Source organism: Carassius auratus, chromosome 8, assembly GCF_003368295.1.
Source record: "Carassius auratus strain Wakin chromosome 8, ASM336829v1, whole genome shotgun sequence".
NCBI lineage: Eukaryota > Metazoa > Chordata > Actinopteri > Cypriniformes > Cyprinidae > Carassius > Carassius auratus.
Genome location: NC_039250.1, coordinates 13,951,125 through 13,969,548, shown reverse-complemented (window position 1 = coordinate 13,969,548; position 18,424 = coordinate 13,951,125). Strand labels below are relative to the sequence as shown.

Here is an 18,424-nt window from a genome sequence, read left to right as displayed (position 1 = left end):
AGGATTCTCTGATGAATAAAAACAGCATTTACTTGACAGAAATCATTTGCAACTTGTCTTTAATGTCAGTTTTGATAAATGTATTCCTCGCATCCTTGCTGAATAAAAGCATTAAAATCTATAAAAAATATTTCTGATGCCATGCTTGTGTTTTTATGTAGTTACCTTATTCTAAATCCATTATTAGTGATTTTACATGTTATTTGAGTAATCGTTTACAAATTTTAATGTTTTAGCATTTGACTCCACAAATGAATCAAAAAGCCCAACCCTAGACACCCATCAAAGAAACCACTAAGCCTTGCAGTGGTGATGAAGATGATGACGACAGGAAAGAGATTTACTTACAGCTTCTCGAGGGAGTACAAGCCAGCGAAGGAACCATTTTTCAGGACGCGGATGCGATTGTTGCTGAGATTTCTGTAAAGAAATGCAAAAGCAAAGATAAAATCACAAATCACACATTCACAGCCAGCCATTTAAAATGAAATCCACTCGTGCATCCAGTGAAAACAGTCCTCACTCACACACACTGTCATAGAGGCCCTTGCCAACAAACATGCTAAACCAAAACACACACATGCATGTCCAACAAAAACACGCATGTACAGTAAACACCCTGACACAAACGTTCTTATATGCCCAGGCATCTCAGACACACACATTCGCCAACACTCACACATATTTTTCATTTGCTGCCTACAAAACCATGACCACTGCATGACATTCTGCTCTATACAACAAAGAAATAGTAGTCTGACTGTAGAAGAAACCTATGGTTCACTTCAACGCTTTCATTTCTATCATGAAGAATCAAAATCATAAGATATAAGGGAAGATATATAGATTTTTTTTAATTTTTTTATTAATTTAATAATTTACTTTTTAAACATAATGGTATTGAATTAGTATTATTGTCCATTTGGGTGAAAAATATATATATATTTTTAATATTTGTAACTGGTAATACAAAATTTCTATTGACTACATAATTGAATGTATGGCCTTTGTCATTATTTTGAGTTGAAATACTTTTAATGAGTTTATGAATTGAGCCAACATTTCTAATACATTTTTTCTAATGATTCTGTAATGTAAGAGGCATGACAACGGAGTGGGGATCCATTTGCAGCAAGGTCAAAACAGGCAGGGTCCAGAAACAGCAAAAGGTTACAGCAGAGACAAGGCAAAAAGAGTAATCCAGATACACAACCAATGGTCAGGGAAGGCAGCAAATGATCAAAAACAAGGAAATAGTCCAGGATCAAAACACAATAATCAGGAAACACAGAAGGCAAGACAATGGGAGGCTAAACATTCAATCATCAGCAAAGTCAGAGAGTGTGTGCGCTACTTTTTTTTGCAGATTGCAGAGTTAACTGACACTTACGAAAGCCTGCAATCTTTTAAGTTTCACTTTTGCTCTCCTTATACCTAATCCATCTTCTGCACAGTGCCATTGTCAGGATGCCATGGTAGGCAAACATAAGAGATCCGCCAGAACCGTCTTGTAGCACTTCTTCATCTTCACAAAATTCTTGTTACAACATTGTATAGATGACATTGTCTCATTTGATGTTCATAAGTGTCTTTATATTGCCTTTGTAGCTGATAACAGAAAATCAGTGAAGTGATACCAATTGCATTACGAAAAATCTCTATGATTAGCCTGTTTTCGAGCTTCCTGCTTGAGAATTTCTGTCCCATGAATGGATGACCAAAAAAAAAAAAAAATAATAATAATATATATATATATATATATATATATATATAAGGATGTGAATACATCCTTAAAGTCCTTCTAATGTGAACTGATAATGAGATCTGATGAACAACAGGTGATTGTAACAGTGTCCAGGCAGAGGATTATGGGAAATAGAGTCCGGGGTGAGTGGTAAAGGGTACAGGATGGGATGCCCTCTAGGGGAGGTCGTGAGAACTCCAGCTAGAGATCGTGACATATGCAAGTTTGAGCAATGTGCAAGTGCAAACAGTGTTCATTTGAACTTTCTATTCATCGAAGAACCCTGAAAAAATAAGTTATGATCTGGGTTGTATTTCCGTTTGTCTTGTATAGTTTTATTCATGACTTATTTCATGAGATATATGTTTTATTAAAATATAGTTTAGTCAGTGCATTAAACTAGAGGCTCTTAACTGATCCATACTCAAAATCAACCACAGATCCATTTAACAGGGCTGTGGTCAGCAAAGATTTAGGAAAAATAGTAGTAAATGCAATTATACATTGAACATTTGAGACATCAAAATCAATTGGCTTATCAAGTTTTATGAGAAAATGCTTCCCAAATCTTTTGTTATTGACATAAATGGAGTGTAAAATGCTGGAGTAATGGTACTTTTTTTATTGTACTTAAGTGTTATTTTTCCATGTAAACCGACACATTGTACTTTTAATTGATTTACATTTCTGAAGAAAAAAAAAAACAGTACTTTTTATTTTTTTAAACTGTATTTCAACTTAAAGCATTTTATTTCCTTCCAACTTATGCACATGAAATGTGGTAAACAAAAGCTCAAACATGCATGCTTGACATGCAAGAACCAGTGATGTTTGTTTTTCATCCTTCAAGTGCATGCAATTCAGCTTCAATCATAACTTTCATCACAGAAATTTCTGGCTTCAAAATATATATATTTTTTTTCTGAAACTCATTGTTTGTGTTCATCTGAGGAAAGTAAGTCATATGGCATGGCATAATGGTGTAAAGAATGAAGTAAAACACGGAGCATTTTGAGTGGTCCACTGTGATGCATTTGAACTGTTGTTGTACACACTTGACTAGATGTTTTTGGCCTGTGCCATTGCATTATGTTTTGTTTTTCCCCTTTAACCAAACCTTTTTATATCTGATAAAACAATGTATTAATCACCTTGCATTGAAAAGATTATTAGAAATGATGGAACAACCTCCCTATTGTTATTTTTACTAGGTTACTTTGGTAAATCATGAATTAAAATTAAAAATTGTACTTGTTTAGTTTTACTCAAGTAGTTTTTGTCCAGATATTTCTATTTTGGGGTACTTTTTACACCCCTATAAAGTTTCATTACAAAAGTTAATTACAAAATCATCTGTTACTTGGCAGAAACACTTTAATTAGACAGATGTCCACATGATAGGCTATATAAAAACCCCTCCTTCTTGAAAGAAGTAATGAACAAAACTACACAAGGTGAAAGCAAATACAGTCCAGACTACTGTATATACATATACCCAGTAATATATATATATATCTTTTACTGCCACTTTTGATATATAATGCATAATTTTCTAAAAAATGTTTGTTTTGCTAAAAAAGTGCCCATAGATGTACTCTAAGTTTCTATTGAGAGGTGGTGTTTCAGCAGCAAAAAAAAAAGGAGGAGTGAGATTGTGTGAGAAAGGATGCTGCCCAAACACGAGTTCAGCGAGCCGACAGCCACGAAGACAGCGGCATCAACTTCAGCCATCAGACCAGGCTGTTTTCAATTAATCTTCACAGCTTAATGGAGGGATGGATAGGGCGAGGGAATGAGGAAGAGGAGGGGGAGGAAGCCATAATCTTGATAATCACAGTGGATACATTTTTACATCAAAAGGAAGTCGAGGTCCACATCAAACGAATGCTCGGCTCTTTCCATGACAATTATCTCTTTCGCCATTGGCTAATGGGCCTGAGACCAGAGAGAGTCTTATCAAAAGGAAGAGAGGAAAGAGAAGAGGAAGAGAGAGAGGGCTTTGGATGGTTGTATGGGAAAATCTCAGGAGGAAAACAGGTTTACTAATTTAAACCCAGAAGTTGTAGAATAAAATAAAATGTGAAAAAAAACAATATACTTTGAAAATATTTTGAAAAGTAAAAAATAATCTTAAAATATAAATTATAAATCATCAAAATGTTGGAACAAAATAGATTTAAATAAGTTTATGAATATTTTTATTGGCAACTTTTATTTATTTTTTATCTTTAAAAATTCTATATTTAAATTATTGAATAATATTTGAAGGGTAGGCCTACATTATAATGTTTTATTCTATTATTTACTTATAATGATTTATAGCATTAATAATTTAAAAAATATACATTTTTCACATAGTTCAAATACTGAATAAACACACACACACACACAAACAGAGAGAGAGACACATGTTTGTTTATGTGAAAAGTGGCGACATCCCATAGGTGTAATGGTTTTTATACTGTACACACTGTATATTCTATGGCCCTACACCAACCTTACACCTAAACCTAACCCTCACAGGAAATTTTGTGCATTTTTACTTTCTCAAAAAAACTCATTCTGTATGGTTTATAAGTGTTTTGAAAAATGGGGATATGGGTTATGTCCTCATAAGTCACCCTCACCTTGTAATACATCTGTCATACCCATGTTATTATACAGAGTTGTGTCCTGATATGTCACAAAAACATACTCAGAATCTTAGAATTTTACTAGTACTGATATTGACTACTGAAATTTGGTACTACGTTTTGTAAAATAATGATTATTAATTGTTCCCTTCACAATAGGATCACAGTATCACATCAGTGCATACATTCCCTCTTATGTTCACCCATATCCACCTCAGAGTGATCTGAATGTTGATAGAAAATGCAAAGTCAACATCACCCAGAAATCACAGATGTGTCTAAAATTTAGTCTAAAAGACAGTCTGCTGCTACCCAAGATGTCACTGAGCTCATATTATACAATCTGACTTGCAACAAGCATAAAGGACTTTAAACATCTTTAAGTCCAAACCCGGCTTTTTCCGATCAGACTTTAGAGCTGTAAGTATCCATGTAAAACTGCATGTAATTCCTGGTACTTTCTAAAGTGTGCGTTTGTGACTCATGTTACACTTTGGTCTGCTTCACTGTCACAGCCCAACAGGGCGTAACTGGCTGAATATCCACTTATTGGCAGGAAGTGTGTTACCAATCAGGACTAAAGAATGTGTGTGTGTGTGTGTGTGTGTGTGTGTGTAAACTATGTTGAGAGAAAGTGTGTCTGCTTTTATTTGCAAACCATCAGCTGGTTAGTCTTTCCTCCTGCCTTGTCACAAAAGTTAATGAGCAGATTTAATCAAAATATTCAGTCCTTTTTTTTTCAGTGCAAATACACCTTTTATTTAAAATCCAATATTGCTTCAAGCTAGCAATATTAACGTCATCGGTTTGATTCCTAAGGAATGCATGCATTAACATATACACGGTGTATAATACACCTTAAATAACAAATAAAATGCTTTAAATTTGTGTGTAATGTAAATTCATAAACTCACAATACAGTAAAATTGCAGGGGGAAAAAGAAAGAAAGAAAACCCCAACAACCTTCAGAATCAGAAACGCCAGCGCAATTGGAAATGTGACATTAATTTTATAAAATAGTTCAATAAACAAGTAGTTAATATTAAGCGACTTGGTGACATTTCAGACAGAATATTGACTGACAAAAATAATTCCAAACAAAGATCACAGCAGAAAGCCTCTCATCCCAGAGCAGAGCAGTGTTTCATTACAGAACAATTCAGAATTTTGGAACAAATCTGGTCATTGATTCAATGCCCCATTCATGAAGTCGTTTGCTTCATTTGTGAATGAATCAACAGTTTCAACAAATCGGATGAATAAATGACTCAGTGACTGACTCATTAAGACAGTCACATGCCGCCACTTACTCGTGGTTCAGTTAAGAAAAACTATAGCTAGGAAAAATTTGCTTTTGTAATAATCAAAAAACGGCCAAGAAATCAATCTCACAAACATGCAAATATAAGTAAGAGCTGATAGAGCATGAAAATATTGCCTCAGATTACATTTACGCCATTTCTCTTTCTAGACAAGTAACATTTTTACTTGGAAAAGTGAATGACTAATTTTCTGGTCCTAAGGAAAAGCACAAGGCTAAATGTCGAGCCCTGAACACATTTTGTCAGAACTACGTTAAAGGGATAGTTCACCCCAAAAAAATCTGTCATTAATTACTCACCCTCATGTCGTTCCAAACACAAATTAAGATATTTTTGATGACACATTCAAGGCTCAGAAAGGTAGTAAGGACTTCGATAAAGTAGCCAATGTGACATCAGTAGTTAAACCTTTAATGTTATCAAGTTACGAGTATACTTTTTTTACACAAAGAAAACAAAAATGTATTCTCTTTAGGTCAGTCTTCACAACCATTTATTACTGTACCACGACGCAGAGTGAGGAATTAATGACAGAATATAATTTTTCCGATGAACTATACCTTTGAGACCGTGAAAACTCATCTTAAATCCATCAAAAAAGTTGTAGTTCGAACATGCTTAAAGGCCCCGGTAAACTTCAAACCAAATCAAAGAACGAACTGATATGACGTCATTTCGAACTAAATCAGGTCAAAACTAAGTTCGTTTTGGAAGTTCGAAACAGCTCACCAAAGCGATCTTTCTGGGGGAGTTTGCTTTGGCTCTTAAACACCTTTGAGTTTCTATTGGTCCGTCGCGGCTACGCAATCGGTGGGTGTGTTCTGAAACTCCACCTTCTTTGACGCGCAATTTTTTTTCTCAGTTCTGCGGAGGTCATTCATCTGCTGAATCCACTGGAGTGTCGAATAGCTGAGCTGCACAAATATATCCACACCTGTACAATCGCTCGTAGACAGACTTTAAAGATGTAGAGACAGTATGTCATTCCTAGAAAGAAATAGCAACAAAGCTTAGTGTCAACGACCCAGAGTTATGCAAACAGTGAAGCGGAGAAACATCCGAGACAAAAACCATGAAAAGAATGAAAGGAAAGAGTAAAGTTATAAGGTAGCAAGTACCAAATACATGTTTTTATCAAAATTATTTATCTAGTTTAATAAAATAAATGAACACTAATAAAATAAAGCAACAAACTGATTCCATTTTTTTTTTGTTCACATCATGCTAAAGTTTTCAGACTATGAGCCATTCACACTTCCCATAAAGAACTTATTATGGAATGGTTCTTTTGGATTGCAAACACGATACTTGACTCTGAACTGCTGCTAATCGTTATTCTTTTGTCTATAATATTCTGACCATTGGGCCCCTTCTCACACCTAGATTGCCTACACTTCTTCATTTCATCAGTTTTGTTTAAGGGATACGCACGAGCAACGCGAGTCATGTTTAAATTAATCTACACCCCGCCTGCAGTGACACAATGACTTCACAAATCAACAATTGGCTTTTTTATTTAGAAGGCGTGACTATCCCGCCATATTTCGCGTTGCAGTTTCTCCAATTAATAAGTATAGGAGTGAACGTCTTTGTATTTCTATGGTCTTTGGACCTTTGTAGGTCAACACAGATTGTGCTTGGTTCACAAAAACTCTATTTACTGCGTAAAACCGTACTGTGCTACACCCAAAGCATATCAACTGATTTTGACAGCTGTTTTTTGTATGACTAATGCTAACGCTAGCCACCCCTCTAATGACTTCCCGCATATGTGCACATGTGTGGACAAACACACAGCTAAACTACATCCTGCCATCTAATTAAAGAAAATTAAAGAGGACATTTCAGAACCAACACAAGTCCCCCAAAAGTGATTCTCTGTGTTTTGGCTCAAAATGAATGAAAATGACATCTTGCCTTTGTCAGGTCATTACTGAGGGTGACTACTCCAAACCACAAACCCACTGCAGTCATCCTACTGTTGCAGGATGTAGGGAGGATCAGGACACATAGTACTGGGACACGGCCAGCCGAACAGATCTTCAAATAGCTCTTTGACCCTGATCTACCCCGCCTGATGCTCTGGTTGGGCACAAGAACCGTCAGCTAACTGAAGCCAGACACAAGATAAAAGCTGAAAACCAGACAGATCTACTGCATAATTTAATACAGAGAGAGACTGAGGGATATCACTGGCAAAAACACAAACCGGTTAATTGAACCCAGAGACTATAGAGCTATAGATAGTAATGAGTCAGGACCATTTAGGTTAGGTGTCACATAAGGTCTTGGCTTGCGTGAGTGTGTATGTTTATGTCAGAGCATAAATACAGCATTATATGATATATACAGTATATGGCTACATTTTTACATGCATTCAAACTAAACTTTACAATGTAATAAATAGTGTAATTACTTTATTTAAAGTAATATAACTGATTACATTTGATTACTTTTTGATTACTTATCTAAATTAGCAATCTGAAAGCAATCAAATCTGTATGTATGTGTGTGGAAAATATTCAGATGTAACCCACTTTTTAATCCCTAACATTGTCATAAGTAACTAATTTGATTACACATTTTTTCTCAATAATTGTAAAAGATTACAGCTACATTTATTTTGTAATTAAATAACGTAATTCTGTAATGTGTAACTAGTTACTCCCCAACACTGTTTGCATAATTTCAAAATGACAAAAAATTTATATAAAGTCGCACTTGTGATAAATGAAGTCATATAATAATGTATGAATATGAATTTTAAAGTCACATCTGTGAGATACGAAGTTGAATTATGAAGCCGTTACTGAGATATAGCCACAACTCTGAGATATGAAGTCATAATTGTGAGAAGTTTGAATTGTGAGATAATTAGTAATATTGTGAATTCTAAAGCTGTAATTGAGATATAATTGCATCTGTATGATATGAAATCAAATTGTGAGTTATATCTGTAATTATGAGACATAATTGCAGTTGTGAGATATGAAGTTGCAATTGTGAGATATTATATTGCACATGTAAGATATAAAGTTATAGTGTGAGGTATTAATTCACGATTGTGCGCTATAAAGATGGTAGCTATTTGTGAAATATTAAATCATACTATGAGTAATAAACTCTGCAGTTATGAGATGAGTGATAAAAAGTTGCGACCCTGAGACATGAAGTCATATTGTGTGTTAATAAGTTGAAATTATGATAGAAATTTACAATTGTGAAATATAAAGCTGCAATTGTAAGACATAATGCCACAGTTGGGAGATTTGAAGTCCAAATTACTTGTAAAAAAATATTATTTATTTGTTTTACTTTGTGGAAACGGACTTCCATAGGATCTTATAGAAGGAAACAAATTGCATTGTTCTCTGTAGAACAGCAGGCAGGCATCAGAACACACTGACACCCGCATACGAAAATACACACTGAAAAACATGCTGCGTACACACACGCACACCAGAACTTGAAGCGGCCCGCTCTGTAAACAAACTAAAACAGGCGGTGCTCCTGTTCAGCTAAACAGGAAGTGGAGAAAATGAGCTGTTTATACAGAGCTTGGCTGACTGAGGTCAGAGGTCAACCCCAGAGCACTTCCTGTTCTGCTGTGTGATGGACAGGGCAGAGAGCAAGAGCAGGTGGACGACAGAATGAGGGGAAGAGATAAGGACAAAACAACAAGAGAAAGATTCAAGTTAGCAAGGACAACAGGACAGGAATCCAGTTAAAGGATGAGAATTGTATATAAAAAGAGAGAAAGAGAAAGGGGAAATTAAGTAGTAAAAAAACAAAACAAACTAATGCTACTTAAAAAAAAACTCTATTTAGTTTAGATAGAGCTGCTTTCATGTTATTTTGGAATAATGTATTTACAAGCTAAAAACACAGATACAGATTTTTATAAAGCTGTGATTGTTCCTACTTCACAGTTGTGATCATGAAAAAAGACTAGGAGTGACCCTATAATCTTCATTTTATACATTTTATTACTGTAACCAGTGCAACTGTAACTGTAACATAGATTATATTTGTACTGTAACTGTAACCTTTCTATTTTACAACAGTAATAAAGATATTTACTATAAAATGAAGCATTTTAATGTCACCGGGAGCAGATGATTTAATAGAAACCATTATTGGCATCAAGAGGTTTGAAATATAAAATAATTATTTCTGAATCTGAGGACATGACCTTCTCCTGTAATTGTGGTAGTTTTAACACACACACACACAAAATAATAATAATAATAATAATAATAAAGAAATAAAAATGGTTGGTTCACCTAAAACTAAAATTTTGTGTCACTATGAATTTTTTTTTTTATTATTTATTTATTTATTTATTTATTTATTTATTTATTTATTTATTTATTTATTTTCATAAAATACAATGGAGTCCAATATTTCATGGTCCATTTTTGAGCTTGACAGCCCTAGATCTTATTCCCTTATGAGAAAATAATAACAAAATAACTCACTTTTGTTGAGTAGTAAAAAACATAAAATAATATGGGTTTAGTTCCACATGAGGGTTATGACAGAATGATAATTTTTATGTGGAGCAAAAAAAAAAAAAAACTATTGCAACTGAAATAGAGTAATGTTGAGAGTATGTTGACTATGTTGCTACTATTAAAAGTGAACGATATAAACGAATTCAAATAGAAAGAAATGACTCATTAAAGTAAGACAAAATGGGGGAGAGGAATGGGACAAAAAGCAGACATACATTAACTGGTCGCTTTCAGTAGCGGTTCTGTCTTTCAAACAGCAGACCTCAGAGAAACAGCTAATCTACGTAAACCAGACCACCGTCTAAAGCTCCTTAATTGAATGTGTCAAGCTTAAAAACAAAATCAGCAGTGACATGAAAGACATACAACATCAGTCATCAGAGAACTGATCCTACTCAGCGTGCCTTATTAATTATAATAGTAATTACTGCATCAGGGACAAAAGCATCTTCATGCGTCCCTTCATACATTATGAGAGGCCATGTGAGTCATGTCAAGTGTCATTATGAGTGAAACCGAGAATCCAGATGAGTTTGACAGGCACGCTCGAATACTACTAAAATGTACCTATAACTGGAGATTACACGCTGCTGCTGTGGTGTGGCAGTGCAATGTGACACAGTCTGGCAAGGACGAGTGTTTCCTCAGTGACAACAGTTCCTCTCTGTTCTGTGGCACTTGCTGGAGCGGTTTGGCTCAATTTGTCCCCTCAAACCGCAAGGCCTCTGAGACCAAACAACAACCCATGTCAGTTTATGCCTCGGACAGCTAAGTGGCGTTCATTTCTGACACTCATACTTAGGAAAACAACTTATTTTGAGACATTATGAACAATAGATGACATACAAGAAGAGGTCATTTGGCACAACGTTACCACTCACGAAAAAAGAAAATTTTAGCATACTTCTAAAACAAATATATATATTCATGAAGTGTGAATTTAATTGCATTGTAATATTTTTGGATTTGGTTAATTGCAATTAAATAAAAAAGTATTATGGTTAAAACTAAGTTAGTTGTTGATGTGATAGCCTAGTGGGCAGTGTGCCAACATTTAACGCCATTGTGTTATGGGCGCCCTGAGTTTGAATCCAAGTTAAAGGACCTTTCCTGATCCCACCTCACTTCCTGTCTAGTCTACACAGTCCTATTGTAATTAAGGCAAAAAATAAATCTTTAAAAAGTAAACAACCTGTCCTCCAACCAATATGCTTGTATAGGTCGTTTGGCCAAATCCCTGAAATACGACCCATCAGAGCGTATACTACAATTGTGCCCCTATCGGCAAAAGGTTGTTTTCATATTAATGTTTTGTACTCTTTTATTTGCCCTCTGGTTTGCGTTTCGTGTAGCTCAGTTAGTAGATTATTGCGTTATACCTTGATATGTAATCACGCTATCATGAGTTCGATCCCAGGGAACAGACATGCACGAAAATATATATGCTCAATAAATCATAATTTAGCATGATTTCTGTGAGGGTTAGGTTTAGGGGTGGGGTTAGGTGTGGGCATTCGAACGAATAAGCCACCTACAGTAGTAAAATATGTAGAAATACTGTGAGATCGGTGTAAAACGCCCACACATTGCATTTAAATAAACGTGCATTTTGATTGGTAATGACGTTATACGGCAATTCATGACGACAGACGCAACACGATACTGTCATTATTTTTACGCCCGCTAGAGGGCGCTTAACTTTAAAACGTAAATATAGGTCGTAATGAATGCTTGCACAAACGACCTATATGGTCGTTTTTTGTTTGAGGACAGGCTCAAAATAAAAGTTAGTAGGACATAAATGATCTTTATATATAATTTTAGAACTACTTTATATAACTGTCTTTTATATACAATTCAAGTTTACTGTGGAATGTACTGATATGTATTTAAAGTGTTGCAGCTACACGGCTTTAATGATGAAGTTGTAATTGAATGCATTTAAAATATATTGATTTTAAATGTAAAATTTAATAAATTTACAGTTCAAACGATATAATAAAGTATTTGAGATGCCTTTTAATATAACTGTTTATTTCTTTAATGCATGATGACGATTAAATCAACGATTTAAGTAAAAGTGTTAATAGGAGCATGTTAAGAAACTCATTAAAGTGTCTCTCTTTACTTGCACTCAAGTGATCTTTGATTTCATTGAAGTTATATAATCTGCAAGTACAGCTTTTAAAAATATATACTTATAAGATTTGAAGTACACTTCATGTGCATCCTCAACACAGTTAAGTGCCCTTCTTTTTCACAAGAGATCTGTAATGTCCTCTATTTCTTCCATATGAAAAGTAACCAACTAAATTAACCAAGATTCTTCGCCACCGGACAATAATTAAGGACATCAGCAGCAAGCTCGGCGTTCGTCATGCTTTTATTAGTTTACGCGAAAGCTCTTCTGAGGTCTCTGTGATTCTCAGTACAGGAGTTGAGTTGAACCATAATTCAGCGTCATTCTGAGACCGGCTCATAATATGACTTCATTTTCTCTCCTTCTGGAGCCAAACAGAAGAACCGCAGTCTGGATGGGAGTCACACAGTGGGATTTCAATTTAATAATACTGCGCTGAGTTTAGCCAACAAGCTCCCATTAAAGACCTCCACTTCGCCCAGGACGCCTATACAGCACATTACTAACTACCGCTGTAGACCTTAGTGGAGACACCATGTTTAATTTGACACAAATGTTCTACTATCTCAACATCATAGATTAAGTGTTGTAAAAAAAATTTTGCTCCACAATTTGTGACATACATACATAAGGCTAATTACAAATACATCCATTATTGTGCAAACTATACAAACATTTGCGGATTAAGTCCAATATAAAATAAGGTTTCAGTTTCATTTTCCCTTGCCATATGATGACAATGAAGAGAGCTAATACTGATCTCCAAGACCATGCTCTGTACATTAGAATGAATGTGCAAATTATATACGATTATGCAGCATCAGAAGAAAGGGGAAAGGAGGGCTGAGGAGTGATGAAGCGCTGCAGACAGATGAGCACGGATAGAGAAAGAGAGAGTCTCTCTTGTCTGACTGAGGGTTTCTAAGCTCAAGTGGGGCCACTAGTCTCTGCACTACACAAAGTGTGTGTGTGTGTGTGTGTGTGTGTGTGTCCTATCACAGGCCCCACACTGAAGTGGAGGTTATCAGAAAAAGAAAGTACTCTGTCTCACAAATGTGGCATGTTGAAATACCCTTAACCTCAAAGAACCTTCTGTCTCCCTTACGTCCTCCTGCCGTAATGCTCTCAGATCAAAACAGCTTTATACAGCAACTGTCAAAGACTGTGGACATCATATACCAACTTTGTAATTAACAGTTCAATGTTATTAGAACTACCAAACAGAAAATATTCTTTGTGTCATTAATTACTGAATCCATAAGGGGACCTAAAACCTTCTTAATTGTGATCAAATCGCTGGAAGGAAAGGCTTCTTGTGGCTTTTAAAAAACAGCAATGTGACAAATCACACCAATGCTAAATAAATAGCTACATTTATTGTAAATAACCACAGTAAATGATTCTGATGTGGTCACAGGCTCTTTTATAATAACTGCAAATGTGACTCATTCGGTTTGATTTCAGCGTCAGAACTATCTGTTTTATAATCTGTATCTTTGCAGTAATCTACTGAGCAAGTCTTACAGTACACTAGCAAAAACACTATAATTCCAAGGTGAGGAGAAAGGAGGGAAAATAGTGAAGAATGTGGTCCCTTGAAGCCAGCAAGGGTAAAAAAAAACAAAAAAAAGATGCCGTTTTGCAAATTTTCTCTTTATCTATTGGCTATTACTATCAATTCATACTAGCGCTGTATATGTATCATAAAAATCTAAGAGTGATGCTTTTTGTTCTTGAAAGAGACTCTTCTCTGTTCAACAAGTCAATGTTGTTGTTGAATCGATTTGCATGTATTATTGTAGTACTTTTTATATCCTATTACTGTTTTTATTTATATTTTGAAATAGTTTTGATTTGTATATTTTCATTTTTCATTGTAATTTTAGTTTACTATTTATCTGTGTGCTTTTGACCATTTTATCCATTTTTTTATTTTTTTATATCAGCATTTAAGTTTAATTTATTTGTATTTCAGTTTCAGATTTTATTTCGTAATTTCAGGGCTTTAAATTACAATTATTTCAATTAGTTGCCAGGGCAACATTTCCAATTTCTGTTGTTTTTCATCTATTATTCATATATTAATTTCAGCTTTATTTCAATCAACAATTTTTTTTTTTAGTTTTAGTTAACAATCGTAAACCTAATCTGTAAACAAAATTAATTGTTATATAAACCCAGTTTAACTAATTAACTCAAAAGAATGATCTGTTTATTAATTAGATATTGCTAGAATAAATGTTTTTTCAATTCCATTTGGTCACACCTGTTCACACCAATGACGATAACGATAACAATAAAGATAGTAATAAAGAAATGGTTTTAAAAATCATTCTAAATTTAAAAGAATAATCCACCAAAACAACAACAATAACAGCACACCGATATTATATCATTGGAATCATTTTCATAACCTGTTTTTTTTTTTTCAGCTGATGAATGATAAAATCACTGACAAGCCAATCAGAATCCATCCTGCTTTAAAGAGCTTGAGCATTAAAAGCAGTGTAGATGACATAACTGCAGCGTAAACCTATAATAAACTGAGCATTATCATTTATTGGCATGGACGCTAACGTAGATATCATTCATGGTTGAACGGGCCTTAACGCCTGCGTATTGATCAAAGTCAACTTTATGAACTTTATGTTATAACTTTCAAAGACATGAAAATGATTCAAATGCTTGGTGGAGAATTCAGACAACTTCTTAGAAAACAAGAAGAGGTGAGAAAAGAGACAGAGCCAGAACAGGGAAAATCCATACAAGAGAGAGAGCGAGAGAGAAAGAGACAGAGAGAGAGAGAGAGAGAGAGAGAGAGAGAGGTCCCTTCAGCTTTGCCACTAATGAAGCCTAAGAGCCCAATTACACAGACTTAACAGCAGGAGCAGCCAGGAGTGTGTGTGTGTGTGTGTGTGTGTGTGTGTGTGTAGACGTTTTTGTCAGTGTGTATGCAGACATGCCTCTTTGTGTATATAAATGTGTTTAGATGAATGTGTTTTTTCATTGTGTTTGTGTCTGCTTATTCACACACATGTCTTTCACTCTCATTCTAACGTGTAAAGTCCGGTAGAGTGTGTGTCAGCATGAGACTGTGTGTATGTTTGTGAATCTGGCCCGATCTGCTTTTTGTTAAATGGCAGCTATTCTCTCTCTAGTTCTTCAAGTACCCCGGCTGCTGCCTGACAGTTCACTGCCTCCGAAGCTCCAGCCGACCCCCATCCCGCTCCAGCGTCCAGCCCAGTCCCCCTCAGCCACGCTGGGGCTTGAGTGCTGCTGGAGGCTGGCTGTCTGGAGAAGCACTTTGCAGCAAAAAGCCACTCAAGAAAAGTACCTGATGTGCGCCTGAGGGCCTTGCATCCGTCCTCAATGTGGAAGGTCAAATATATGTGTCTATGTGCGTATATGTGTGTGTAGCTGCTCAAGTCAATGTGAACAGCTAACAATTCACTATAACACTCAGAATAGGAAGAAGTTTCCAACAACATCCTCCTAAAAGCTTGATACACATCCTACATCATGCACTTTTACAGTTATGCAACAAAGTGAATGTAAACTTTAAAAACAAGGTTATTAGAGTTAGTTTTACGAGGAAATTCTATTTGTCTTTTACCTTTTTTACCTTAATTTTGCTTGACACTTCTTTGTAATCATTTGTGAAATTTACTAGAAATGTATTTGTGAAAATCGATGCCAATATACACATATTTTTACTTCTACATTTTGTAATTCATTTTTATTTTCATGCTTATTTAAATGTACTTTTTATTGCAGTTAGTTTTAGTTTGTATTGTCAGTTTAGTTATAGGTAAGATGTAAAGACAGCCCTCAGATGTTTGAGAATCTTGGCAGCACCTCTATATCATTAATTACTCATTAATTAGCATCTTAATTTGTGTCAGAAGTACACAAAAGACAAAATCAAAATGGGTTATGAATCAACATAATATTTCATCACATGCTGAATCATCTACTATTCCGCCAAGTGAAGATAGAATGACTTTGAAAATAATGATTTCTTCTGGTTGTTTATTTTATTTTATTTTATTTTTTTATTTTATTTTTTTCTCAACTACACAATTTAGTTTCTTTTCAGATATTGTATTGCTATAAGGACTGTCAAAAATGGATTAGCACAAGCAATTAAAAATGTCATTTATTTTATTTATTTATGATCATTTAAATGTAATTTGGCATTTTTCTCACACTTATTTCAGTGATACTGTATCTGTGGGGCAGTTTTGACATCTGTTTTTTAAATTTGCACATAACATATTCTTGCTGTGAGTGTCATTCTCACAAATAGGTGAACCCAATAATTGCACATAAATATTTGAATTGATTGGCAGGCTTAAATATTTTATTCACGTTGTTGAATCATTAGTTTTCATATTAGGTTTAGTTTTATTATGATAATAACCTTGTCTCATACACACACACACACACACACACACACACACATACACACACATGCAGTTTGTCCGAAAGCCTTGAGCACAATGAGCACTTAGTGCTTAAATGCATCTTGAGATGTGAATGCATGGCTTTGTGCAGCCAGCCTGCAGGAAGAGAGAGAGAAAGAGACAAAGAAAGAGAAAGACACAGATTTTGCCAAGTCCACCCCATCCACCTCTGAGTCTGTCGGCGGTTAAGTGGATGCATGTAACTGTACAGCAACTGTTTGCTGATTGAGTAATGCAGAATCATAAGATGATCAGAAATCCTTCTCAGATATGGACACATAATGCATTTTACTGTCCTCGTCGCTATGCAAACAGCACATCAGACATCAGAGGCATACAAATAATAGATGACAATATAAAAATGCATCAGCTTTGCTCATAAAAATTAATTATGCAACATCACAAACAAAAATATTTAAAACTGTACAAATAAATAATAAATATTTATTATAAATATAATAAATATTAAAAATACAAACATGTATAATAAGTTATGATAAAGTAATTATGGGAACATGAATTTAGGAGACGTTTGCATTCATTCTTGTTATATATAGAGAGAGCAGTGTTGGGTAAATTACTCTAAAAAAGTAATTAATTACTGGTTACTAGTTACATCTTCAACAGTGTCATTAGATTACTGTACAAATGACTCTCTCAAAAAAATGTTTTTAATTACTTTCTAAATCCTGCATCAACCTTGGCAATTTAATACATTATGGACATAAAATGGTTCTTTTAATTCTATCAAATAAATGATAAATAACTATATTCTTGTCACACTTAGATTAGGGTCCAATTCTCACTATTAACTAACTATTAACTCAATATACTCCTAATTACTGCTTATTAATACTTAGTAAAGTAGTGGTTAAGTTTAAGAATTGGGTAAGGATTAAGGATTTAGAATAAAGTCTTGCAAAAAAAGACATTAATGTTTTTAAAGTAATATTAAACAGCCAATATCCAAGTAATATTCATGTTAATAAACAATTCGTTAATAGTGAGAATTGGACACTAAAGTGTTACGAATATTCTTTTTAATTAAAGTAAGAAGAGTACTTAAAAGGCATGCATTTTAAGGTTAGACTTTAAATTTTGATGTTAAATCCACTATTGTATTGTATATACATTTTCTACAGTCCATACACAGTATTGAGTTCGGTTACATAAGAAGTAACTGTAAATAAATTGCTGAAAAAAAAAATAAGAGTAATCCCTTACTTTACTTTTTCAAGGGAGAAGTAATTAAATTACAGTAACTAATTACTTAGTAACTAATTACACACAACACTGAGAGAAAGGGGTAAAACTAAGATGATTTAACAAACTGAAAGCAACACAAGTTATGTAATTAAATGACTTTTTTCAAGTAATGCATTACATTACTTTTACTAAGATAATGGTTAAATGAATTATATTAACCAGTTTTGCCTTTCATTTGCCACTCCAATAAAGATCTAAGATATCTCACAATCAAAGAAGGGAAAACAGTCTTCACTTTCAATACTGCGGGGAATTGCAAACAGAACGGCGACGTTAAATATCTGTTTGTGAGAGTGAGTGTGTGTTTAAGAGTGACCCTTGATGGCCAGAAAATCCAGCGG

At 34.5% G+C, this 18,424-nt stretch overlaps 1 protein-coding gene across 1 annotated transcript in view; it reads right to left on the bottom strand.

Annotated features, from left to right (window-relative positions):
- Positions 1-18,424, bottom strand: part of LOC113107365 (adhesion G protein-coupled receptor A2) — a 77,522-nt gene that overhangs the window by 36,321 nt on the left and 22,777 nt on the right. Inside the window, exon 2 of the mRNA XM_026269817.1 lies at positions 349-420. Coding sequence (XP_026125602.1) covers positions 349-420 — 72 coding nt within the window. The remainder of the gene's footprint in view (positions 1-348; positions 421-18,424) is intronic.